The following is a 27,698-nucleotide window of genomic DNA, read 5'->3' on the forward strand; positions in this document are numbered from 1 at the left end:
GAATTTAGCTGTATGCAGCGCTGCGCAGACTGATCAACGTATGACACCGAAGTGCCGCGAGAGCTGGGTAAAAGCTGTACTATCGCGGAACTGCGATGTAATATTTTGATGAGGTCTGCGCAACGTCACGGAGTCGAATACGCCTATAAAGTTTGTGCTCACGTGGCTTTGGCGGTTTTCAAAAGGAATGTTTTTTTTAAACAATTTACAGCTATAACAATTATGTTAGTATGTTTTATGTTAACATAAACTTTGTTCATGTAAAAGCACAATTATCTTTGATCACATTCTTTCACATAAGCTTTGCAAATCATGTCATGTTCTTATTATTTTATTACGCATACGTAATAGTGAAAATAAAAGTTTTATGACAAGGGTGCCCACTATTACAATTATAAATAAGGCACATTCAAAGTATTTTAGTTGAGTCAAACATAAACTAACAAATAAAACACTTTTTATGGTGTTATAATGTTTTTGAAAACTATGTGAAAATTCATAATTAACAAAAAAAAGTATTGAGTGTAAAAGATGACCCTTAAGTTAAAACTTATTTTCATTGCATCATTAAGAACAATAATTCATCGTTTCGAACATGAATTCATCATTTCATACCCATCATCACAAATGTCTCATTTTCTGGCATTGGCCCACCAGACCAGATAAGTCATATTCAGATAAGTAATAATAAACAACATTGATTTATAGAAAAGTCGTGAAATTGAGCAGGTATATGGCTCTGACACATGAAGATCTGAGCTGTCCTTATTTACACATCAAGATCATCATCTGGATCCTCTTCATCAAAGTCATCATTAGCATCAGGCTCATACATGATCCTTCCAGAGCCGGGGCTCGGCTTCAGGAGAGCTGACTTTCTGCGAGCACACAAAATAAAACAGATTGCGGCATCAATGTCTGATCAGTTAAAAAGCAATTACTTGTAAAAACTTTGCATTGCATATGTAGAATATTTTAATATAATTGGGACACTTGTCTCTTACTTTTCTTGGCTAAACACAAACGGAAGTGCCACTTTTTCTCTGGCTTTCTTTTCTTCATTTGACAGACGAAGATTAAAGGTCAAGTTTGATGCTGGATCAGGCTGCTCAGACCACAGATAAACAGGTAACAGCATAAAAATGCAGAAATATATTTACGCATTACATTAATATACTTATATACCCAAATTTGATCCGATGTATAAACTGTGGCAAAAGGATTTTAGTTAAAGCATGATTTGCTCACCTCAGCTACATATTGCTCTGTCTGTACATGCCCAGGTTGATGGGGCCGTGTCTGTACAGAGAGGGTTGCATCCTCTGACACATTAAAATACTCTTCCTAGTAATGCACAACAAAAAATAATTATTCAAATGAGTTCATGGGAGAAAATAATTTTTATCATTTTACCCAAAAACTCATTTCTCACCTCTTGCATGACTTTGCCTGACTTTGTGCGTCGTGTGGTCTTAGCCACACCACAGTTTTCATTGCATGCAGGTGCCACAGAGATAACAGCACTGGCTAAGTGGCACATGCTGCCTACAACACCCTGCTGATGCAGGTCTGAATGCAGGAGACCAATAATAGTTTTTATAACTCCCCCTGGTGGGCAATGAAAGAACAAAACAATAGCTTTAATACAACATCTTATTTTGGCAGTAATAAGAAACAACCAAGTTTGCTAATGTGAAAAGGTAGAAATCATTTTACCTTTCCTAAGCTCTTGAAGTCTTTGACAGACAACAACAGGTTGATGATGCCTTAAAACGAATGAAAGAGAGTCAACAACAAGTACAGACGCTTTAGCATGCTGTGCTTTTTGGACAAGCAGAGTTATATCTTCAGTAGTGAACTGCTCAACGGTGAATGAGGATCTGCAGGACCAGCCAAGGGGATCAGGATGCCCCTCATGAAAATGAAACCTTAAAGACACAAAAACAGATGAGATGGGGAGTGGACCATAACCTTTATGACAAGAATAATTGAAGGCCCCACCACTCACAACATCTATCCAGTAAAATAACTAGAAAGATGTATATTTGTCATAAAAAAAAACTTTCAAATATCTATTTTAGTCGTTTTAGTTTACTTTAAAGGCGGGGTGCATGTTTTTTGAAAACACTTTAGAAAAGGGAGTCAGGCCAAGTACCAAAACACACTTGTAGCCAATCAGCAGTAACCGACATCATTGCCTGGGTTGCGTATGTGTGGGGCGGAGCTATCAAAAGAATGGTCCAGATTCTATTGGGGTAAAGGCGTGTTTGTTTAGGTGATTTCAAATATCAACATTGGCTTTCAGAGATCATGCACCCCTCCTTTAATGCGACTATCATGTTGTCATCTGGAGGCCCCCTTGTTGGCCTTGGACCCCAAGTTGAGAAACACTGTTTTAGAGGCATAAAACTGTCATCAGCTATAACACTGGTTCTCAAATGAAGACCTTTGTATGGGGTTACTAGTTACCAGAAGTGTTTAAGTGCATGAAAAAATTGACAAATTTAGCTCACTTTTCCACACAGCTACTGTCCAAGCCAGCACGCACTTCTGTCTCACAGGTCTCGAATCCCACCACATGCACGTTCTCGCCCCTTTAAATAACAAAAAAACATATTTGTACCAAATACTATGGAGTCAAATGAAAATAACATAAGGATGTAAATAAGTACTTGCCTCTTTAAGGCCGCATTAATGAAACACTTCAGGATGCCCCGGCCGGAGTATTTTACAGTATCTGAAAATATAGCAAGTTTCAACATTAAGCATCACTTTAGCATTATCACGCATTTTTATTATAAAAAGCATAGCTGACGTTAGTTAACGAAATTAAGTGATATTTGTGTAAATAAGGTTATCTTGAATGACTATGAAGCCCCCAGCCTCTGTTCCTTGAAGAATACTTGACAGCATGACTTAAAATTTAGCTAGCACCTGAATAGTTAGATAACGTCTTTGACAAACCACTGTTTGACACCAAAAAAGCATTTGACTATTGATTAAACCATGTTAACATCTGAGTAGACCTAGATCTGTGCCGTTTGGTAGTATATAAATGTCAAACTAGGAAAAGAGCTTTCACGTGCGGTTAGTTAAAGAGAACTCGTCTACAAACAGAAAGGACCAATCAAACGACGCTCCATTTCTTCTTCTTCTAGTGTGCTGCGATGCTGGTTGACAAACCAAATTATGATGTATTACCGCCACCAACTGGAGCGTAGAGTCAAGCATTAAAATAAAGAGGAAAGGAAATAATACTACTACTACTGTGACGACGATTACTACTACAACGACTACTACTGCTATTACTACTACTACTACTACTACTGCTGCTGCTGCCGCTTCTTTGACTGTCGATTTTCCTTTTGTTCTTCCCTCCTGACTGTTTCCTTACACTTAAATGGTAAAATACTGCCCCCTATTGTGTTCTGTAATGTGTGTGAGACACTTGCCTTTTAAATGTAAAATTAATATCACATTTAATGAATAATGATTGATAATTATTATTAAAAAGATAGCATGTGATCATTCTTATCTATATTCTCTCTCTCTTTCTCAGAGTAAGAGTCAACAAAGCTATACTGGCATTACCTTTGCCAATGCATACCAGCACCATGGCAAGACAATGTGAAGCAAAAATATAGTATTTTAATGTAAAAAATGAAGTAATGTTTTATGTTAAAAGTGAAGTTGTTTGAAGTCTCGTTTGTTTTTCAGCTGTGCGTGTTGTCTGCAATCTTTTAAACATTCTTTGTACATTCTGTATATCTTTGTGTGTATTAAACCAAATCACTTTATTGTCACATCTTTGACACAGGTGTACATGGAGTGAAAATCTTGTGTGCATAGTCCTGGTAGCAATGCAGCTGAGAAGTTACAACAATAAATACACAGGTCAAATACACTACACGATATACAGTTCAGAATATACAGAATATTTTACAGTATACGCTGAATTTCACAGAACAGTACAGTAAAGTATACACAGAATTACATACAAAGATATAATGTAGCAGTAGTGTAGTGGTGGAAGTGAGTTATTTCCGTGAGTTCAGTGCTCGGATGGCCTTGGGGAAAGAAGCAATAGGTCCTCAGTGGGGGAAATATTATGACTCATTATTGGTACATTATCTCTGTACAGTTGTATTCTGCACCATTTGCACGCATTAAAAATTCACACTCACTGTTGCATATAACAGTGTTGGTGATGTGACATTTCTGACAATCTGATAAAATTTTAAACTGCAATAATATAATATTTTTGTATCTGCTGTTGGGTTAAAAACTAAATTAAGGCAAATGTCAATTAAATGCTAACTGATTTTATCGACAAGATAAAAATTGGTCAGAAAAATTGTATTTTCCATAAAAGTCAGGTTGGGCATGTTTTAGGTGTTTTACATCTAAATTTGCATGTAATCATTTTGTGGGTGCTTTTATTCAAAGTTACTTACAAATGAGATCCATATCAAATAACTCGACAAGACCAAACATGTCAGCATAATCGTGAGTAGTGTAGAAGCCAGTGCAGAAAAAAACAACTGTTAAACTATTTTTTATTGGCAGATTATGTTACAAAAGATCAATAAACTCTCTCTTTCTTTCTGGTTTAACACTTGTTTATTAATAAATCTTAAAATCTTTTGCACTTTTAGCATCCAGTGAGGGCTGTATAGTGGATTGTCCATGGAAAAAATCTATTAAATATTATATTAATATTAAATTATATTGATATTTTGAAATATATGACCTTTTTTCTAAAGCAATTGATATGAGCACATACAAAATACATTGCAGATGTCCCATTTACAATAAGTTCTACAGTGAATGTTATTACAGCATATGTGTGATGTAAATCAGTTTCTTTATGTGTGCAGTAGTAAAATTATTTTGCTTGTTTTTTAGCAAGTCATGTGTAACAAAATGTTACAATTAGGTTATCTGCAGTATCTTTAGACTTTGTAAGTGACTGATCTAAAAACAACTTGGGTAGTTTCCCCATTTCTTCAGGTCATGCCAAAAGTCAATTAATATACACACACATACATTCATGTATACATATATTGTTAAAGATCATTTTATTTAATATGAAATGAAAATAAAAAAGTAATTAACAGTGTTTTAAAGGAAAGAGTATCTCTGCTGGTAAGGGGCATTTCGAAAGGGCATATTGCACCTTTGAAGGGCCCTTCGCTAAGGGAACGTCACATAAACAGTCGCTCCAGATAAAGAGATACTGATATCGTTTTGCATTACTCTGTTTGCCAAGTGTGTTTAAATCGGCCACAGTATGAAAAACAATTGCACAAGTCCCTCTAAAATTTACACTTCAAGAGTTACACACTTCGAATGGAACTGAACATAGGAATGATCACTTCCTATTGGAAATGCCCATGAGCTCAAGCGGTGTAATCTTATTCACTGACGTCATCAGCGCGCGCCGCTGGGCTTCAGTCTGCTGGCCTCTGGAATGGGCAGATATCATCAGCCCTCATTTCACCATCGATTTTTCGCACGAACTCCACCAAGAGTTGGTATTTCTGTACGTCCTCTACACGATGATATGCGGAGGTGAGTGTTTTTGTCGTGCGCGGGTAAATAAACTGCTGTTTAAGTATGCGGGAAGAGCGATTAGCCCGTTAGCGGCGGGCGGCGTTAATGTGTCCGGTGTAAATCGCAGCGATTGATTTACTCCTGCTTTAACTCCATCTTACTTTAAAGCACGCATTTACGAGCGGAGTTTGTTTGAATTAAATGACAAGATTGCACCAGACAGCTTTATATAAATGTTGCATTATATTTCCCGATCCAAGTGTCAGGCTGATGAAGTTTAAGCAGGTTTAATAGCTGCTGGCTAACGCTCGAGTCCTCATGAAAACATTACATACTTGAGCTCTAATATGTCTCTACACGATTCACCAAAGAAATGTCATCACCCAGACTGGTTTTAACAGCTCAGAGCACCTGATCGGTGTTGTAATACTAAAATAATCACCTTTGTGCTAAGTCGTATGTTTTCGCGTGTATTTATGCAAGTTTAAGTCGAATAGTGTCAGAATGGAAGTGATGGATGGAAAAACTTTCTTTTTTGCAAGTTTAGTGATTGTTACTTGTTTAAAAATGTCTATTAAACTGAGGAACTACTGTATTTAAAAATTGGCAATGTATTTGTTTTCTGCAAATTCACTAAATCGTACGTGTGGGCGTGTGACCATAGTATTTCTGTTTCGTTAAGAGAACATCAGCAGAAATGGCGCAGGCTCAATCTGCGTATGAATCATACATAAACAATAAGGTTAGTCTGTAATTCTTATATGAGCTTTTGGCTACACTGTATTGCTATTTTGGTTTTTAGGGTTAGGTTTTGAGGCTTGGTGTTATGAACCGATTTACCCCACCTCCAGGCACGTACATATCCTCTGCATCTATCTTCCTTTTGACTTTGCCGTTACAAGTATGTTAAAATGGAGCTAGCGAAATTGAAATTATTATTTTTATATAAGAGAATATTTTAACTACCTCATCTTGGCATTGTAAGCAAATTATTTAAAACTTTGTTTATATATAAATTAAAAAAAAAAATTTTTAATCTGTTAAAGTAGCGAAATATATACATGATAAATAAAGCAACAGCACTGGACTTCCGTGTTAATTTTTTTCAGCAAATATTTAATATTGATATATAATACTGATAATTCTAAGTCAAATTTTTGGTAATGTTAATAAGAAAGATTTAATTGCAAATGTTCAGTTTTTACATATTTTTTTATTAATATTCAAATTGATTTTACAGACTAAAAGCATGATTGTTTCGTATATCGCATCATTAAGCAAGCTATCGCATTTTTCTTTAGTACTGTGCAGACTAGCTAGTACACTAATACATGTGCTGATTTTAACTTTGCTGATTTAAAACTTGATCAAATGTTTTAATGAAAAAAATTCAAATAAGTGAGAACGAAAATATTGGCATCAACCAAAAGTTGGCATCATCATTTGCATACCAAGCATTAAACATTCCTATGCTTTTCAGTTTTAAATATAATAGTTCTACTACATTTGTTTTAAAGTGTAATCAAGTGCAAACAAATAAAGCAAAATATGCTGACAATCTACATTTCAATTATTTTAATGATCTGTTTTGCAGGTTTAAACTAAATGTGTAATAGAATTCTTAAACTATGTGGGTCCTGGTACTTTTATTTTGTAATTTTTTTTCAGTGTTTCTGTAGAATATAAACAAGATGATTAATGGCTAAAACACATATAGAGCATATAAATACATAAATAGCATAATAAAAATTATATACATAATTGTGTATATTGGCAATTTTTTATTATTAAGCAAATAACTATGTTTAAATAAAAACATGGGCCAAGTTATTGAAAAATAATTTTTAAAATTGATGTATAATTTGTGTGACAGAGCTGTCAGTACAGTTTGTAGCAGTGGCGGCCAGTGACTTCTCTTCCGAGGGGCGCAAATTCGAAATATGTGTTCGCAGTGTCGTGTTTGGTTGCTCGTCATGTCAAAATATGTGTTTGTTGCAGTCATGTGAACCATGTGCATTATGCGTCTTGTCAAAATACGTACCTGCTGCACACACGTCGAAAGGGTTAATGATAAAAGAGACGCTTACGTTTACAAGATACTCGCAAGACACTAAACTCTGATTACACATGAGATTAACGGAGTATCTGGCAAACGCGAGCCTCTCTTATCATAAACCCTTTCGACACGTGTGCAGCAGGCTCATATTTTGACAAGATGCATGATGCACATGCTTCACATGACGAAACGAACATGTATTTTGACATGACAAACCACAAACATGACGGGCTAAACACATGTAGTGATGAGCTTTGCATCGTGCGCCCTCGAAAAGAACTCACCGGCCGCCACTTTGTTATTTGGCAAGGTTATTGATATGTCAGTCAGTCACTGGACTCACTTAGATGTCGTTCTTTGTGCTTGTAGGTAAGGTGATGGAAGAGGCCAGCGGGAGTTTCTCAGAACTCATTCCAGTGGTGCTATTTCTGTGGCTGTCAGGCTTCGTCTCTTTCTCTGTTCAGTAACAACGCCCATTCTCAGCCTCGGTCACCATGAAGCCAGTCCACGAGCGCAACCAGGAGTGCCTCCCTCCTAAAAAGCGTGATCTCCCAGTTAACAACAACAACACCACGACCAACAACAGCAACAGCAGCAGCAGTACCATCAGCGGTGGAGCGGGAGGAAGTGGCATGGGAGGTGGTGGAGGAGAGGAGACATCATCTTTACAAAGTTCTGCAACGAGCGGAGAACCTCAGAGCGGCGAGTGGATGCGAGGTCAGCCTGGCGTGCATTACGGAGTGGAGGGGTCCGAGGGTCTCGTAGGACTTTCCTTGGATCAGTACAGCATGCTTTATAAAGTAGCTCTACCCACCGTCACCTATGCCCCCACCAGCCTGCACCCCGTTCTTAGCCACATTTCTCCGGCATACACCGGTCCCTCTCCGGTATTACAGCACACGAGCGTTCCATACCCTCCTCTTGGCTACACTCCGATCCCCCACTCATCTTTGCACTTTGTCAGTTCTCCATACGCGACGGCAGTACCCTATGCCATGCCTCCGGGATTTGTTCCCAGTTCTTTGATACAGCCTCAGTCTGCCATTCCACAGCCCCACCCCATGTCTCACCTGGTCCCGTATTCATCAGTCATTCAGGAAGGTGTGGTCTCTTCCCCACCGCAGCAGCAGGTATCGACCCACGCGTACACCAAAATGGCCGCCTCAAGTGGAGTTCCACTGGTGCTCCCTTCTGAGCAGGCGGCTGCGCAGACGCAGCTCGGGACTGTAGGGATGCTGCCCGCTGCGGAGCTCAGCCCGAGGGGAGTGAACCTTTTCTACCACCCCGCCGTTAGGGGCATTCAGCCTCAAAGAGATATGCACAGCAGCCCACTGGAGCAGGAACGAGAGGTGAACGGAGGAGACCGGGAACATGAAGGTAGAGAGACCCATCAAGATACGATTTATTTGGCCAGGAATGCGCGTCTGGTGCAGGCAGCTCCTGGCACAACGGTGTTGGAGCAACAGGACAAAACCTTGAAAAGCCGCAGGCAGGAGGGCAGAATGTCACCAGGCCAACGCAGCACACCGGACACAGATCTGGAGGTGAGAGAGAGATGGATAGTTTACTATATCTTATATAAGACAGTAATTGTCAAGCAGGGCTGTTCTGTTATGGTTGTAGACAACAAGGAATTAACTTTACTAAAAGTCATCCAGTGATATAATCATGCACAAAAGAAAGCAAAGTAGGGCTGGGTATTAATTCAGAAGTTCCAGATCGATTCGATTTCGATTCACAAGCTATCAAATCCTTTCGATTTTCAATTAAATTTTCGATTCTGGTTTTGGGGTCGGTTTTTATACTCGATTCAACTCAATGAATATATATTTAATACAAATACTATGCTAATAATAAAGAACAGTGAACAGCAGTTTACAAGTGGGTAATTAATAAAAAGAAAACACCACCATTAATAAAAGCCACAACACTATTGTCGTCGTCTTGCTTGCGAAACCTAAAATGCTCCCATACCTCTGACCTTTTATGTGAAGGTGGCATCAACATCGATGAAGCACCTGAAACCGCCATTTTAAGCACTGAATAAATGAATGACAGACTCGACTCTCGCTTCTTGGTAACATCGCGCAAGGCAAAAAACAGGGTGACATCTAGTGAAGAAGACTAGTAATTAGATTAATGTTAATCTTACGTTCAGTGTTTGCGGAAATAAATATGAAAAAAAAACAGATTCTGCTTTTTGAGAATCGATTTTGAACTGACCACATAAAAAAGAAACGATTAATTGAAAAAACGATTTTTTTTTTGCCCAGCCCTATTTTAAACGAAAATAAATTTTGTTGTGTATATGGTCAATTATGTTATGCAATTGAGAATATGAATAACCTGCAATAGCAAATCAGGACGACTATTAACTTGGGTGTTTTTTTTACTTTAATCAAAACAGACGTAATCGTGATAGCAAATAGATTTCTCGTTCTAACAATTTTATATCTTCTGCTTTGGGTTTTATGGTTTTAGAGACACATTTCTAACATTAGGACACATTTTCCTTTAATTTCCAGTAATGTTGTTTCTGTATGATAAATATTGACATGATGTAATTATTTTAGTTAAATGTGTGATAGGAATTTATCACAACACAGGATTATTTATGTGAACTGCAAACAAACCTCGCCTTGTTTTAAATCGACAAAAAAATTTCCGTACACATTTATCAAGATTTTGATCCAAAAAAGGGATGCACTAAATGTTCGGCAACCAAAACTATTCAGCCGAAAATAGCAAAAAGCATCTTTCTTTGAACCTTTGAAAGGCTTCCTGCATCCGCGCCTCTCACTCTACGCTGGTTGCTATTTGATGACGTTATCAAAAACGTCATTGTTGGGTAAAATTTATTCAGTCTTTTTACTTATTTGGTCGAACACCGAAAAATGCTTTTCTGCTATTTATGCACGAATACCTTCGGTTGCCGAACGTTCTGTGTATCCCTAATCCAAAATTTTATGTTAAAAAAATGTCATGTTTATGTTATAGCTGTTAAAAAGTTTTACTAACTTACTGTTTGGATATTACATAACCATCCAATCAATGTTTTTTTCCCATTCGTAATATTTACAAGCATTTGAGGTTTGTATATATCTATTATGTACACCTTTAGTGTTCAAACATGTAGTTCAGTTCGTTTGGTTATTTTGGTCTGGACCAAAATAACCAAACCCCTCTGCTCATTTTGTTTATGCATACACCGCTCATCCCGCTGTAAAATCAGGGTCGCGTTTTGTGATATCACATCCTGTTTTTGGTTCGTTACGTTTTCGGTGGTTAATGTGCGTTCACATATTTTCAGCTGCCTTGTTTGCTTGTTTAATGAGCACCAAAGTTCAGATGGCAGCATTCACATTTGCTCAAAAGAACCGAGCAATCGCATCAGAGTTTGTTTAATCAAACCAAACATGTCAAGTATGAACACACCCTTAAGTTCTTGAAAGGTTCTTCCAAGCGATGCAATAGCAGAACCATTTTTGGTTCCTCAAAGAACCATTCTGTCAAAGGCTCCTTTTACCTTTTTATAATCTGAAGAACCTTTTTGACTACAGTGAACTTTTTTTTGAAATGGAAAGGTTCTCCAGATGGTATGGAACCATTCAGGCAAAAATGGTTCTTCTATGGCATTGTGAAGCACCTTTATTTTTAAAAACATACACTGAACCACAGCTAATAAATCCTGCCAGTTTGCCTCATCCTTTTCTTATTGAATTTACAGAGTTGAACCTTTTTTTTGGCACAATTTTACGCAGTCAGCATTGGTTACACCACTTCCTTCCTTTATTAGCTGTAGTTCGGGTGTGTATCTTGGGATTGAGTAACCATCAGGCTACTACTTCTTGGAAACAACAGAGATTGCTTTTTGATTTACATTCTACAAAATCTGCTAAGATCCTTTTTTTCATTGTACAGCTCATGTGACACATAATGATACATAAACTTGGTTCCTTTATAGGTCCAGCAGGTGGTTGGACGTCTGGCCTCTCCAAGTCACGGAGCGGGTCGGAAGGAGGCATTGCACGTTCCCTTGAACCTGTCCCAGAGAGGTAGAGAGACTCAGAGTGAAGTCAGAACAGCATATGCATCAAATCCTGCTGAATCCAGAGCTCATCATCAGCAGATTGTTCAACAAAGCCACGCTGTTATTTTGGCTAGTGGGCAACCCGTTCTGGTGCCACTGGACTACCATCACCACCACCAACAACAACAGCAGCAGCAGCAGCATTACCCAAGTCAAACAAATGACTTGGCAGCCTCAACTGTTGTCGCTGCTCCTGCATCGTATACGAAAACCGTGGAGGCAACAGCAGTGGTATGTCTCGAAGAACGTGCAGTGCCGGAGCCTTCCCAGCACCTTCCCGCCCCAACCACCGTAACTCTTCCTCAAGCTCCTCTGCTCGCGCCCTCCGGCCCATCGCACTTCACGAAGGGGGCTATCATCCAGCTGGCCACAGGAGAGCTCAAACGCGTAGAGGATTTGCAGACTCAGGACTTCGTGCGGAGCGCAGAAATGAGCGGCAGCCTGAAGATCGACTCGAGCATGGTGGTGGATATCCGCTCCAGTCAACAGCGGCCAGGTTTGGTGGCCCTGCATTTTAATGTAGGGGAACAGCAAAACAAAGTAACTATAGACGTACCCCCCGAACATCCGTTTTTTGTTTTCGGACAGGGCTGGTCGTCGTGTAGCCCAGAGCGGACCGCCCAACTGTACGGTCTCACCTGCCACCATCTGCAAGTGGGGGATGTTTGCGTGTCCGTCACGCTGCAGCAGCAAACTGCATCACAACAGAAACCGCAGCAGCAGGCACAAGCCAGGACTCCCACCAAAGTCAACTCCACATCAGGGGTCCCACCTCAGCCCATGGGCCCCCCTGCCCCTCAACAAGCACGGCCACAAAGCCAACTAAAGATGGAGCGCGTCCACCGGGATCGAGACAAGGAGGAACCCATGCAGGTTGTCGCTTCGAGGCACAGTGATGCTCCCCCCAGACCAAACAGGACTTCAGGAGAGCACACTCGAAGCCAGAGCAATTATTATTTGCACACTGAGGGTCCGGGAACCGGAGCGGGAGCCTCTTCCGTAGGGGCGTCCCAGAGGCGCTGGTCTGCCCCTGGCTTCCAAAGATACACCATGAAGAACGAGGATGGGAATCTAGTTTTAGCTGGCTCCTCTCGCCCCTCCTTTATCTCTCAGGAGGTCAAGCTCTCCATCGAGGGTCGCTCCAATGCCGGAAAGTAGCAGCAGCCATAGCAGCAAACACAAAAGCAAGAGATTGTCTAAGGGAGCAAAGTGTCAGAGTTGGGTGCAAGGATGCAAAGTAGGGAGTGTAGGAGAGAGAATGTAGCCTCAGAGTGTTTGAGATTTTGCACATATCGGAAGAGTCCCTTTGCCGCCCCCTTTTCTGTATTTCTTTGGTTCTGGTGAACCTAGCAGTGAACCTTTGCAGTTTTGTGCCAGGTCATAGTCAGCATCTGCAATGATCCGCATGGGCAGCTTTATCTGGTAAATCACGTACCAAAGCCTGCATCGTCTGCGCGTTCCTGTGGGTGGAATATCACGTTCGGGAGCGATCACTTCCGCTGAGATATCTCGCAGTCCTTCAAATAGATGTTTTTCAAGAAAGGCCAGGGAAAGAACGGGATACAGCCATAAAATCTTGACAAGCCTTTTCAAGTTTGCTTAATAATAAATCTATATTTCAAAAGCAGGAATAAAATCCCAGAGGATCGATTGTTTGGATCTTTTTTTGTAAAACAACCGGCCTTGTTTCCATTGATGTTTTGCCAAGCCAAGACCTTAAAACGTGGACTTTTTATTGTGATTTCAACGCGTCTCTGTCTCTAGAGATGTGTTTTTCCTCACTTTCCTACTCTTGATCTACACTCTCCCCCTCTCCCTGCCTTTACTCAGGGTGCTTCTCTGGAGAACTCCTCTATTTTGAGAACAGTTACCCATCAATCGATCGATCCAACAATCTTTTTACAATCAGTATCCAGCTTTGCAGATGAAATCTAGTGTCTGTAGTAGTCACACACTCTCCAATGATTTTTTTAAAAATCCTTCATTTCAGTTTCAACCCATCAGAATTATGATTTCCCCATAGGACCGGCCAATAAAAACAGACTCTTTATAATACCTCACAGCTGGAAGCATCATTCACTCCGACTAACTTTTTAATCCTGCATCGTTTTTTGGAGTATCAGCCCAAATCCACCTGCTTGGGAAGACCAAATATGTAACAGGTTTTAGCTACTTGCATTTGGATTATTGCGATAAAGCACGCAGGTTGAAATGAAGTGGTCCTTTTGGAAGCGTTAAGCTGTTTGGTGTGAAAAAACCCTGCTCAGTTACCAAAACAAAGCAATAGTTGCAGAAGACAAGGCTGGGTTTTACAGATTTCCATGTTTTATGTTTTGTTTTTCTGATCCCGTACAGGGTGTATTATTCCTTGTATTCTGATTCTTCATGTGCAACAGTTGCAGTCTCTTAACCAGAGACCTTTTTAATCTTGCACTTCTCTTGGTTTTGTAAGATGACAGTTTTATTAACAATTACTACAGGAGTTTATTCAACGCATGACGTGATTATATGTTTTTATTTGTGACCAGTAGTGTCTTCAAAGATAACTAATATAAAAGCACACATTTTTTCTAAAGACTCACAGTTTAGGAGGGCAGATTTTGCCCTGAAGACCACAGTCTCTTATGTTTGTCCTAACCAGGTGCGATGCGAGTTAATAAGGTTTTGTATAAGCTGCAAACAAGTGACTTTTTACAGTCTATTGTATAATGCAAAAACTCCAGTAGATTAAACATTAAAGGGCAGTTTCCCAGGACAGGTTTTAAATTAATCTAGGGCTAAGGACATTTAAGTTATTTTTACAAAAAAAAAAAAAAAACAATACTGGTGTGCATCTTGAGATCTAGAAAAGATACGTCAGTGTAAATGTTTTTAAGTTAAAGGTGCAGTATGTAATTTTTAGAAGGATCTCTTGACAGAAATGCAAAATTATATACAAAACTATATTATCAGGGGTGTGTAAAGACATTTCATAATGAACCGTTATGTTTTTATTACCTTTGAATGAGACGCTTTATCTACATACACTGAGGTTCCCCTTACATGGGAGTCGCCATTTTGTGCCGCCATGTTTCTACAAAAGCCCTAAACGGACAAACTTTTTACTAATTTGTCTCCGACGATGACATGTTTTTCCGGCGGTGACTACCGTAGCTTCTCTATGCGTTTCAAAAGCGAGGGGTGAGCAGTGGACTGAGCCGTTGGTTGCAATTCGCAACCTCACCACTAAAATTTACACACTGCACCTTTAAGGCTCAAACATGCATTCTAGTCTGGGACTAAGATAAGCCCTGTCCGGGAGACCACCTCTAAATATAATGTGATTGGCTGTTATTTTGTTGCGGTGGTGCGTGTTCACTTTTAGCATTGAAATTCATCACACCACACCTGGTTGAGACACTGTTAGCTAAATTTATCTTAAATTGCGTTTTAACTTAATTTCAGATGTCGCTTAATTCAAATCAACGTGTGCTAAATTTTGTGTTTCTGTAATTCACGTATTATTGTACAGAATTGTATTCTGCCTATCTTCTCTGCAATATTACCCACGAGTGGTTCGTAAAACTTCTGCAGGTTTTGTATTGCACAGATACGTTCACCACGAGTTCACACTGACCTTTTAATGGGAATCAAATATGATGTTTTTATTTTTTAATATTGAAGGGAAAATGCGAGTTTGTGTTCGTTTTGTTTCGGCGGTGGTTTCGACTTAAGAGAAACTGACAGGAAAGGTTACCACTGTTTACAGATTAGCCGAGAGAAAATGCTGCAGTTTCAGTTTTCCAATGGATGAAATCATTAAGTGCAATTAGACCAAATCTTTTAAACCTTAGGAATATTTTTTTTTTCAAACGGCATTCCAAAACATTCTGACATTCCCATTATCCAGCATGGATTACAGGATTTCCTTCTCTTTGTTTTCGTTTCATCTCAGTGTTTTAATAATACCACATCATTTTACTGTTACATCTTCGGGTCAAACCCAGTAATGCGATATCTAATTTTCGCATTGTCATGTATTGGCATAGCTGTGCGTATGTTTGGATTTATTGCTCTTTAGACTCACTATCACTCTAGGCTTTAAAAAGGGGTTTTGTTTTAGATAACAAATAATATATTTTAATAAATGTAGCATTTGACTGGTTAAATATCAACTTTCCTCGACTACATCAACCTCAGTTATTTCAGACCTCTGACATCAGAAAAATGAAGTTTTTGTAGACCACCTGCACCTGTTCAGCCTCATTGAAAGAAATGGCTAAAGCAGTATTTTTCATCTCTTTACTTTGTTTTTAATGTACAGTATATAGTGAATACTATCATCTGTCTTTTCTAAATTGATCCGACTGGTAGCTTTAAGGTAATTCATAGTGTTTTATTTGGATAAGTCACACTATTTCTTTTGGTCTCGGATCTTCATTTTATTTTTCCCTTTTGAATATTTCTGTGGTACTTTGGAGCTGTTTGTTCACGTAGGGCACTTCCTTGTTTTTTTGACTAACCGGAAGCGTGCCGTCCACTGTCATCTTCAGCTGTGTGCTATGTAGGCAGCAGTGTAGTATTATACTCGCTCATAAACAGGGGAGATGATATGAATTTTTAAAGTAATACAGATGTAGAGCAGTACATTTCACAAGTATTAGATTTAAAGTTTGAGCAATACTTTCCAGAAACCGGAAAGATTTAGCACGAGCTATGCAGTAGAGACAGCGTATATCCATCACGTTGAATTTGGTTGTACTATTTCTTCCCCTTTGGTTTCTCTGCGGTGTATTCAACTCCTCTGACTTTCAGGAAAGCTCTCATCATCCTGTATTTTTTTCAATAGCCAACCGGCTCGGTGACCTTTGCTATCATCCTATAATCTCGCAGTTACATTGCATAACTTGAAGCTTACTTTACCTTGTTGGTGCACTGTTTTATTCTGGAATGCACTGCCTTACCAGCTGTCTTTAGTTAGCAAGTTTGTGATTTTTGTGAGGGAGATGGGCCGAGTTTGTCCCGTGCACTGTAAAGAAAAGAGTCGATGCTATTTCTGTGCCTTCCCGATGTCTTAACCGTACTCTGGTTTGTCTTATTCAGCTAATTTTATCTCCTCTGGGTGACTTGAGCATCCTCAGTTTGTTCTTGCTGTTATCGTGGTATCATATATCAATTGTTAGGCTCGGCATCCTGCGTCATATCTCGTGGGCTTTAATCTGGTCTACATTTCCTATAGATAGTACGCTTCCTCAGCATCACATTTTCATCTCTCTACGGATGTCTGAAAATGAATCAGATCATGTACTTACCTCACATATGCATGCATTGAGCACAGCGCCCCCTCTTGGTAAAAGCCTATCGATGTCTATAACGATTAGCGCAAGTGCATTTTAATAAATTCTTCCACATTTGGACCTGCTTGTCTGCAATTTTCATAGCCGTATGTTAACCAAAGTCAGAGGGTGTTGCAGCACATCACATTCGCAAGCCCTTGCTTTTTATCCTCATCTCTAACTTTTTCTGATATGAAAACGCCGGGTGTGTTTTCAGCTCAGATTTCGCAAACCTGCGTTCTTCCATTGAGCCTCACCTTATCACGTACTATGGACGTAAAGTAAATTTGACGCAATGCACTTATTTTCCCTCACCTATAGCGTTACCGTAAATGTTTGCTTTCATTATGTCGTATCGAATAATCCAAAACCACGTAAAACAATCATTAATGAATTTGTATGTTTGTATAGATATAAAAATAACTTTTGTATAGTATTAGCTTGTCAATAACGCCTTAAAATGTGCATCGTTCGTGTTAATCGAATGATGCTTATTAGAGACTCCCACTTTTCCCACACTGCAAGGTTACAAGATTTCACACGGAGAAAAAGAAAAGGCCGTGGATTCCTCTGTAAGGGTTTTAATGTAATGCGGCTCGGGTGGCTCACTGACAACAATAAGTGAAGTTGCACTGACTAGGAAGTTTGTATTTTGGGCTCATAACGCGTATCTCATTGAGCACAATATAAGCTTGATTTAAATTGTTTCGATTTATTTATATTTTCATTTGGTTAGTGAAGAAAAGCCTTTTATAATAGTTGCTTTGTACTGTTGAGACATCCCTGATTCCAACTCAGGAAAATCTCACTTGCATGTTAAAGTCCTGAAAGCAAGAGTATGTGTTTCTCTTTGGAGAAACTGCGTGATGAGAGTGAGCCTAAATAAACTCTGAAGGACAGGTTAGGGTCATATTTCACAATTTGGACACAAATTTCATTACTGTATTGTTTCTGCATTACACTCTAAAAAATGCTGGGTTTTTTCAACCCAGCGTTGGGTCAAAAAAGGTAGAACCCAGCCCGTTGGGTTGTTTCGAGCCAAAATGCTGGGTTGTTTAAATTGTTGGGTCAAAAAGGGTCGAACCCAACCCGTTGGGTTGTAATTTAACCTATGCTGGGTTGTTTTCGTTGTTTTCGACCCAAAATGCTGGGTTGTTTTGAACCAAAATGCTGGGTTGTTTCGACCCAAAATGCTGGGTTGTTTTTGACCCAAAATGCTGGGTTGTTTTTGACCCAAAATGCTGGGTTGTTTTCGACCCAAAATGCTGGGTTGTTTTCGACCCAAAACGCTGGGTTGTTTCGACCCAAAACGCTGGGTTGTTTCGACCCCAAATGCTGGGTGGTTTCGACCCAAAATGCTGGGTGGTTTCGACCCAAAATGCTGGGTGGTTTCGACCCAAAATGCTGGGTGGTTTCGACCCAAAATGCTGGGTGGTTTCGACCCAAAATGCTGGGTGGTTTCGACCCAAAATGCTGGGTCAAAAAGGGTCAAACCCAGCCCGTTGGGTTGTAATTTAACCTATACTGGGTTGTTTCGACCCAAAACGCTGGGTTGTTTCGACCCAAAACGCTGGGTTGTTTCGACCCAAAACGCTGGGTTGTTTTAAATGTTGTGGGGTCAAATATAAATTTTTTCCCTTTTTGACCCAATTCTGGGTTGAAAATAACCCAGCATTTTTTTTTTTTTTTTGAATTTGGAGGCAAATATGCTCTCAATTGTTATCAAAGTAATTTTGAGCATAAAAATAGGCTTTAAAACAGAATATTACTTGGATTTTGGAGTGAAACGTGACCCAGACCTTTTTCTTTGTGAGATTAATCTACTTTTGTTTCTTTTCTCTCTTTTTTTGAGCATCACTGTTGAGGTAACTGCGTGTTTTTAAAATGCCACTTCTGAAGTGGTTTGAAGAACGAGTCTTAGCTAGTTTATCTGTGTTGATCATCATCAGGAGATGAGAAAGAGGAACATGTGCATAGAAAGAGGAACGTTTCCTATTAACACAGCATTCCATAATATCTCCTTAGTTGTTTGGGCTAAGAGTCCTGCTGAATCCTGGGAAATGTTTTAATGAAAGTCCATGTGGAGTCACCCCATAGTTGTGAAGTGTGAGAGTGATTGAAAACTTATGCGGAAAATCGTCCGGGTTACGGATCAATGCTCGGTTTACTTTGAGTAATGTTCCAGTTGCATAGTATCATTGCTTCAAATAGTTCATGTGATTTTTAATATATAATATAAATTTGAAAGGCTTTATGAACCCAATAAATGGTGTATTGGTTTATGTAAAAGTGTAAAACCCAGAGAGAACATGATCACTGTAAAAAAATTATGTTGGTTCAACTTAATAAAGTAGGTTACCTGGTGGTTGCATTAAGATTTTGAGTTAATTCAACATAAAAATATTAAAAGTATGATTAAATAAATTTTAAGGCAACCAGGTAATCTACTTTAAGTTGAACCAACAAATATTTTTTACAGTGTAGCAGGCCCAGAGTCGGTCCTGTATCCTGAAATCAGGTTTCTAACGGTTTAAATGTTTGAAAAGAATGATTATATACTCTTAAATTTGACATTGTACTTCTTGGCACTAAGTGACACTGCTTTTATCGTGATGTGTGATCAGTTTTAAATGAGATGGCATCTTTCTCTAATGCATAAACTCTGCGAAATATATGCAATGATGTATGTGTAATATTCAATCCTCAAGTATAATCCAGGTTGTATAAACTTTGTATAGTACATTTTAATATCGTATGGCCGTACCAATATGTATTATTAATTCTTCTCAAAAGCCTTAGAGTCGTCTACCCAAAGTGCTCCCTTAGACTACCCTACACCTACCTGAACTTTACAAAGCATTAATAACTATATTTTGTTGCGTTTTTATTTGTACCCTTTTTTTGAATAAAATAGATTTGTACTGTATATTTGTACCTCTTTGTGAACTACTTAGGGCTGTTTTTTTGTTTCTCTGTTTTAATTCTATGTAAGGACACAAAGATATTGTATTTTTATTGTTACTGCTAACCTCTTGGAAACATTGCATTTATCATGTTTGTTAAGTAAACACAATATAATATATATTATATCTATATAATAATAACATGCTGGCTTGATCTCTGTGTTGTTTTTATGCATTTCATTCAGTTAGGAGAGAGGAATAGCCCATACATTTGGTATCATAAATAAATGCGGGTGTAAAAATGCAACTGTGCATCTGACAATAAGATATTGATAACGAGTTTAATAAGGGATAGATTATTATATTCAATGTATTATGCATTATTTTTTTTATCTAAAATACACATCTCGAGCTTGTGAATATTTATCAATATTACATTATATATAAATTGTGATATAATTGTGTAACCGTACCAATGTAATAAAGCTAGTCATGGGTGGTATGCAGGAAACATGTAGGGGCAGTTTCTAGGGTTTAGGTTAATCCAGGACTAGGCCTTATTTATATTAGGACATTTAAGACATTTTTACTAACATACCTTACAAAAAAAACACTACGGGGCGGTTTTCCGGACAAGGCTTACGTATTTGATCTGCCTTAATTTAAAAACACAGGATAAGGCCTGTCTGGAAAACTGTCCCATAAACTGGTACATTTAAAGAGACACTGCACTTTTCTTGAAAATATGCTCATTTTCCGGCTCCCCTGGAGTTGAACATTTGATTTTTACCATTTTGGAAACCATTCAGCAGATCTCCAGGTCTGATGGTAGCACTTTTAGCATAGCTTAGCATAATTCATTGAATCTGATTAGATCATTAGCATTGCGCTCAAAAATAACCAAAGAGTTTTGATATTTTTCCTATTTAAGACTTGACTCTTCTGTAGTTACATCGCGTACTAAGACCGACGGAAAATTAAAAGTTGTGATTTTCTGGGCTGATGTGGCTGGGAGCTGTGCTCTCATTCTGGTGTAATAATCAAAGACTTTGCTGCCTTAACATGGCTGGAGGAGTGCAATGATATTACGTAGTGCCCAAAAATAGTCCCCTTGGTAACTTTCAATAGCAGGGGACTATTTTCGTGGACTGGGTAATGTCAAGTCCTTGATTATTACACCAGAATGAGAGTATAGTTCTTAGCCATATCGGCCCAGAAAATCTCAACTCTAAATTTTCCGTCAATCTTAGTACACGATTTAACTACAGAAGAGTCGAATTTTATAAAGGAAAAATATCGAAACTCTTTGGTTATTTTTTAGCGCGATGCTAATGGTCTAATCAGATTCAATGGATTATGCTAAAAGTGTTAGCGCCAGACCAGGAGATCGGCTGAATGGATTCAAAAACGGTAAAAATGAAATAATTAAGGGGAGCTGGAAATGAGCATATTTTCAAAAAAGCGGAGTTTCCCTTTAAGCTTTGAATGCACAAAAATACATAAATGAACCAATTGGTCATCAAATTTCAGATGTCATGATGATGATGATGATCAATCAAATTTAGTGTTTTCAGAAAAATAGACCCATTTCACATGCATGCACACAGAATTGACGTTCAGTATTTTTGTCATATACATCATAATCATTAGGATATAATTTTAAAAGTTTAAAGTCGAGTTTAAATTTCCTGAACTTTTTTGTGAGTGGATACATAGTAAGGACTTCATTTTGACAACTTTAAATTTTACCAGGGCTTTGAACCAGAATTTTTCCCAATTGGTTTGTTCCGAACAAAAACAGTATTTTAACGTTTCCAGTTTTCGGTCCAACCCTAAAGTTGGCGTTCGTGAAGCGGTTAGAACAAAAAATAAAGTTCCTAACCGGTTAATAACGTTCCATGTCAGCTGTGGGACATACAAATAAGTAGTCTGTTCATTAGGACATTAAACTTAAATTATTAGTCTACATAATTTTCCTTAAGTCTCTATCTTGTCATCATTAAACATTAAAAAGGCTACATTTTGTAAGCGGCATAACTGTAATTCTGACATGCCTACATTTGTTGAGTGCACTTAAACACACGCGCACACACACACAGACGGAGGACGAATTCCAAACAGCGCTTCAGGAAGAAGATGTAGCATAAAGTGAAAATGACGTTGTTTTTCAGTGCATTATTCGCCAAATGTTTTTATACATCAAGAGTTCTGATCTTTGAAGGGCATAGGGATAATCACGTTTGATTGGAGTTGGACCGGACACATTCAAACGCATGTGCATCTGTCCGTACAGAAAATGTTAACTTTAGCGCCTTTTTGTGGTTAAATTGTTTTAAGTAACTTAAGTGTTAACATTTGCAAGCCTTTGAAATACGTGCAAATGATTAACTTTCACCCTATTTAAATTTGCGTATTAAACCGCAAATCGCAAGCAACTCGAACCGTAGGTCGTGATCTGTACGGATCATCTGCGATCCGTTACACCACTAATTAGTATTAAAAAAACAATCTTCAGGTACTTGGTAGCCTACAATATTTACCTCTTATGATTAAGCATTAGATACGTAGGCTTAAGTAGACTACTTGCTGGTGGCAAGCTTCTCATTTCTCTGATGAGTCAACGACGACCGGAAGTGAACTTCACCGAGTCATATTAGATAGAAATCTTGTCAAAGAATGAAAAAAAAAAACAGTATTAAAGGACATGTTTGGTATTTTACACTTAAAGCCCTGTTTTCAGATTGTTTATGATGAAATAGAACGGTTTTGACTGTAATTTCGACATATGCGGCTGCCTCGAGAATTTTCAGGTGTTTCTTGTATCACCCCCCACCTCTATAATGGCTTTAGGTGCACAGGAACAATCCTTCCTAAAATGCATTAAACTTTCGTTTACAAGGACATGAAACTCAGTGTGGTCAGGGGTGTTCACTGATATGCTCACACAAAAATCGCTGCAAAAGATGCTTTCCAACAGGTGTTTTACAGTTCGTTGTAAACTTGTGGACCTATTTTTCCAAACGCCGCACACCCGTATATTCTTCCGCTGAGAACTTGAATAATAGACACTCCAACCCAGTTGGTGGCGATAATCCACCTTTGCCAATCGTTCCTTGAACCGGTTCAAAGCCTTGGATTTTACCAATATTTCGATTTTTTGCACCCTCAGATTCCAGATTTTCAAATAGCAGCATTTCAGCCAAATATTGTCCAATGTTAACAATGTAAAAAAAAATATCTATGGCATTGTAAAACACCTTTATTTTTAAGAGCGTAACTATTGACAAGTGAAGCAACATTCTGCCCTGTCTGTCTCCCCTGTCCCATCCATTTCAGAGGACGAATAAAGAGCAAGAGACACGCAGGCAAACCTTTAGCAGTCAAGTCAATGTTTATTCCACATTCTGCTTTTATAATGAGCTTTCAATCTGTTTACCCAAAACACAGCATGGCTTTCTCAACAGGATCATTTGGCGCCATACCAGAAAAATACAGTGCTATTTTTATCACCCCCATTAAGTTTTCATTCATTTTGGCCTTTCAGAGATTTGTAAACATTGTCATGGAAATATCCGGGTATAGACAAACAAAAAGGCAAATCATTATTGGTCTCCAAAGCTCATATAAATGCATCTAGAACGTAATTTATAACATGCAATTCCATTGCCAGCAGAGTATACTGACTTATATGCACAAACATGTATAAAAATGTGTTCTTTAGTAATTAACATCTCACATAGCAATGCATACCAATTAAAATAATAGCTTAGGAGTAATGCAAAGAGTAAAGATGTAAAAATATTCATTTAAATGTCATCTTTAAAATAGACTGCACTGTAGAAATCTTGGTTTTGTCTTGAATGGGCATGCGAGAAGCTTCAGAATGTAATTTGTCATAAAAACAATCATCTGTGCACACACCAACATATCAAATTTTCACATGTCTCAATCCATATCAATGAAACGAATAAAAGCAAAGTTTAGGATGGACCCCCACGGTCAGCGTTATGTACTTGAGGACCAATGGCTTGAATGTCCAGAACTGCCTGAGGTTTGTAAGCTGAAGTCCATTTACTGCCACATCAACTGCATAGTAGTAACACAAAGTGTCATGTTCTTGAGTACAGCTTTCGGTTGCATAGTGGTGCATGTAACACCTTTGAGAGTGTTAACAAGACCCCCTTATTAACACTTCACAACAGCACATAATGGCACCTGTATCCAGTATAACATTGTTGCCTTTAAATGCAGGAACACTCAGCTGCAAAGTATTTGAGGTATCTATAAAAATGCTGAATTAAACATCGTTTAAACACTGACAGGCGCTGTTCACCGTTATAACAAATTTGAATAAATAAAACTAGTATTAGAATGAAATTTAAGACATATCATACATACACACCTTACCCTGTTTTCAAGAGGTACTTATAACTGTGTAGTGGTACATAATGGCATGACTGACCCTCGGCTTGTTCAAGGAATAGTTAAAAATAAGCCCACATTTGACTCGACCAAAAAGCATCTTAGGTGTATATGATTTTCTTCTTTCACCCAAAACACTCAGAGTTATATTAAATAATATTCTTTCTTTATCAGCTTTGTAATTGTATTAGTGCCCCGTTTTTAAAGCTCCCATAAAAAACTAATCCATACAGTTTGTTAAATGTCTTCTAAGGTGAAGCGATGGGTTTTGGGATCAGTATGGATGAGCTTTTTGTAGCATTAAAGGTGCAGTGTGTAAATTTTAGCGGCATCTAGTGGTGAGGTTTCAAATTGCGCCCAACGGCTCAGTCCACGGCTCATCCCTCGCTTTTATAACGCATAGAGAAGCTACGCTAGCCACCACAGGAAAAACACGTCATCGTCAGAGACAACTTGGTAAACAAAGTTTTCTGTAGAAAATGGTGGCACAAAAAGGCAACTTCCATGTAAGGGGACCCTCCGTGTATATAGATCAAAACGGCCCATTTTAAGGTAATTAAAACATAATAGTTCATTATGAAAGGTGTTTATACACCACTGATAATATAGTTATGTATATTATATTGCATTTCTGTCAAGGGAATCTTCTAAAAGTTACACACTGCACCTTTAAAAATGGGGCACTATACAATGCCATTAAGGTTGTGAAGAAAATATTAGCACCCTTAGTAAACACGAGCAAAAAAGCTGGGAAAATAAATCTCTATGGTTTCTCCTTTAAAAAAAATCCAATTGCGTCATTGATGAAAAATATTTGAAAGTGCAAGCAAATCACATCATAAAAAAATGTTTATCGTAAATACACATTGGCCACAATTATTGGCCCATCCTTCATTTATTACTCGATAACAGCTCGAAGTCGTCTTTTATAATGTCTGACGAGGTTAAAGTATTCATGGCAAGTGATCTCTGATGGCAATCCTCCATACAGAATTTCAAATGTTGGTGCTCCCCTTTCCTCTTCAGTTTACTCCATTTTCTATGTTTCAGGTCAGGGAACTGATGGCTATGGCAGAACCTTAATTTTGTGCTCATTAACCCATTTTTTGTTTTGAACCAATGTCTTGATGGAAGATTTAAAGGTGGGGTGCATGATCTCTGAAAGCCAATGTTGACACAACCCAGGAATGTTGGTTAGTAGACACGCCCCTACTGCTGATCGGCTTCAAGTGTGTTTTGGTACTCGGCCCTGCTCCCTTTTCCAAAGTGTTTTTCAAAAATCATGCATCCCACCTTTAACCACAACCCATTATAAGTCAGGTTTTGACTTTATTATCTGTTGGTATTTGATATAATCCATAGCGCCATGTATCTGAATAAGATGCCCATGCTCACAACAACAGATCCATTGGTATATTTAACTGTTGCATGGAGCACTTTTTAACCCATGTGTGCACTAAAGCCATCTTGTGTTCCTGCTTTTTCTTTTCGAAAAGAGCAAAGATATTATTTAATAACTGTGATTGTGATTGGCTGAAAGAAGAAAGTCATACACCTAAAATGCCTTGAGAGTGAGTAAAATATGAGCTTATTTGAATTTTTTGGGGGAACTATTCCTTTGTAAGATGTAATTTATAAGATGTTTAATGTTTTCTTTTACCCCAGCTTAATGTGCAGAGTCAACTATAAGTAAGCCAACTTCCCTGAAGAGTGTAAACACTGTGACTCTCCGGGTCTTACGACTGTGTTTACAATATTTAAAACTCTGGTGTCATTTATGTCCCAAAACTTTTCATTTTTGGGTGAACTGTTGCTTTAAATTAGAATGAAAATAGTTTTGTCAATTTAATAGTATTCGCCTTTTTCCTTTTATAAAATACAGTATTGTGCAAAAGTCTTAGGCCACCATCAGCTTCGTTTTAAATATCATCCATATTTATTCTTCACTCTCTTTATCAAGATACAAACATAAAATACAGGAAATATGTACACAGTGTAAAAAACACAATATCCAGCGCGAAATGGCTTCTTCGGGCAAAAGGCAGTATTTAATTTGACCTCTCTTGCCACTAAACACATCTTAAACATAGAATGAAGTCATTAGATTAGGATTTAGGTTTAAGAGAGCGTGCAGTTTCCTGCTATTGCTCACATGTATAAGGAGAGGTCAAAGTAAATACTTGTTTTTTTTTAATACTGCATACAGTTTTTTTGTATTTTCTTGTGTTCTAATAAAGAGACTAAGAAATGATGATATATGCTGATTATACTATTGCAAAAGCAATACATTTTATGGTCCCATACGGCAAAAAAATTAATTTCTCTGGCCAAAATTATGTTGCTAAATATATATTTTTTTTGAATATGAAGGTTAAAACTAAATAAATAAAAAAATAATATATATTTATTTAGTATATACCGCATATAAATATAAGCGCAAGCAAATACAATTTACAACCCATATGGAAAGAAAAGAAAATATATTTTAAATATATGCTAAATACAATTTAATTTTCTAAAGTATATTTTTGAAATTGAAAATATATTTAATTTTAACATTTTCATACCTGTTATGTTTACAGGTTTGTAACAAACAAAGTTTTTCTTCCAATGCGACATGAATATATTTCCTTGCTTTAAAATGTATTTATTTTTTAAAAATATTTTAAAAAAATATTTTAAAATATATTTCAGCAAATATATGTTTTTGGCCATTTTTAATATATTTTAAAATATATTTTAAAAATATTTTTTGCCGTATGGGGTATAGAGCCCGACCGATATATTGGCAGGCCGATATTAGGCATTTTCCAAACTATCGGTATCGTCTTTCATAATGGCCGATAAATTACATTTTTTTTAAAAAGTGGACGAAACACAGAGACGCAGAGAGAGGTGAATGCGTGCGAGGCAGAGACGTAGACAGAGAGAGAGAGATAATAAAAAAAAATTCTGGTGAAAACCCAAAAATACGTTTGGAAAATGGGGGGGGGGGTCGTCTTATATTCGGGTATATACGGTAATTATAAGGTAGCTTATAAGGCAATATAGGGACTAATTATTACATACGCACACAAACATTTAGGAGTGACCTTTATCTTGTTTAATGATAATATAAATGATGATGATAGTAATAATTTCATCATTATTTTTTGTAACTATTACTGTCAATAATGTTTGATGTTCCTCTGTTCTGTTGTGACAATAAAAGAAACAAGTTTCTTTTTAAAATGCATTATCATATTATTTTAATTAAAACTCATAAATAACTACAAACAACTAATATGTTAGGGAAATCTGTTAATGTTTTGTTGCGTGTTTCTGAAAAAAAAAAAAAATATATATATATATATATATAT

The 27,698-nt window shown here is 37.8% G+C and overlaps 2 protein-coding genes and 1 long non-coding RNA gene across 3 annotated transcripts; 1 reads left to right on the plus strand and 2 right to left on the minus strand.

Moving 5' to 3' along the window:
- Positions 1-315: 315 nt before the first annotated feature.
- elp5 (elongator acetyltransferase complex subunit 5) lies at positions 316-3,187 on the minus strand. Its single transcript, XM_073859371.1, has 8 exons — positions 2,856-3,187; positions 2,677-2,734; positions 2,514-2,594; positions 1,717-1,928; positions 1,433-1,608; positions 1,249-1,344; positions 1,005-1,105; positions 316-878 (listed from the first exon to the last, which is right to left on the minus strand). The coding sequence occupies exons 1-8, from the start codon at positions 2,911-2,913 to the stop codon at positions 770-772; spliced, it is 891 nt and encodes a 296-aa protein (XP_073715472.1). The 5' UTR covers positions 2,914-3,187; the 3' UTR covers positions 316-769.
- Positions 3,188-5,349: 2,162 nt separating this feature from the next.
- Positions 5,350-20,120, plus strand: atxn1l (ataxin 1-like). Its single transcript, XM_055212892.2, has 3 exons — positions 5,350-5,571; positions 7,979-9,153; positions 11,574-20,120. Exons 2-3 carry the CDS (start codon positions 8,104-8,106, stop codon positions 12,855-12,857), a joined length of 2,334 nt encoding a protein of 777 aa, XP_055068867.2. The 5' UTR covers positions 5,350-5,571; positions 7,979-8,103; the 3' UTR covers positions 12,858-20,120.
- A 3,169-nt stretch (positions 20,121-23,289) lies between these two features.
- LOC141353024 (uncharacterized) lies at positions 23,290-27,219 on the minus strand. The gene is made up of 2 exons (XR_012360068.1): positions 25,457-27,219; positions 23,290-25,417 (listed from the first exon to the last, which is right to left on the minus strand). It is a non-coding gene; the product is annotated as an uncharacterized lncRNA (long non-coding RNA).
- Between the last annotated feature and the right edge of the window lie 479 nt (positions 27,220-27,698).

Source organism: Misgurnus anguillicaudatus, chromosome 21 (assembly GCF_027580225.2).
Source record: "Misgurnus anguillicaudatus chromosome 21, ASM2758022v2, whole genome shotgun sequence".
Lineage (NCBI taxonomy): Eukaryota > Metazoa > Chordata > Actinopteri > Cypriniformes > Cobitidae > Misgurnus > Misgurnus anguillicaudatus.

What these genes read in the sequence shown, in the direction of transcription:
- elp5 (XM_073859371.1), bottom strand. Translation starts at nt 2,913, where the DNA reads ATGCTGTCAAGTATTCTTCAAGGAACAGAGGCTGGGGGCTTCATAGTC. An exon ending in CTTCATAGTCATTCAAGATA is followed by an intron (nt 2,735 to 2,855) that starts ACCTTATTTACA and finishes TATTTTCAGATA; the next exon opens with CTGTAAAATACTCCGGCCGG. An exon ending in CAGAGCAATATGTAGCTGAG is followed by an intron (nt 1,106 to 1,248) that starts GTGAGCAAATCA and finishes TGGTCTGAGCAG; the next exon opens with CCTGATCCAGCATCAAACTT.
- atxn1l (XM_055212892.2), top strand. Translation starts at nt 8,104, where the DNA reads ATGAAGCCAGTCCACGAGCGCAACCAGGAGTGCCTCCCTCCTAAAAAG. An exon ending in CACCGGACACAGATCTGGAG is followed by an intron (nt 9,154 to 11,573) that starts GTGAGAGAGAGA and finishes GTTCCTTTATAG; the next exon opens with GTCCAGCAGGTGGTTGGACG.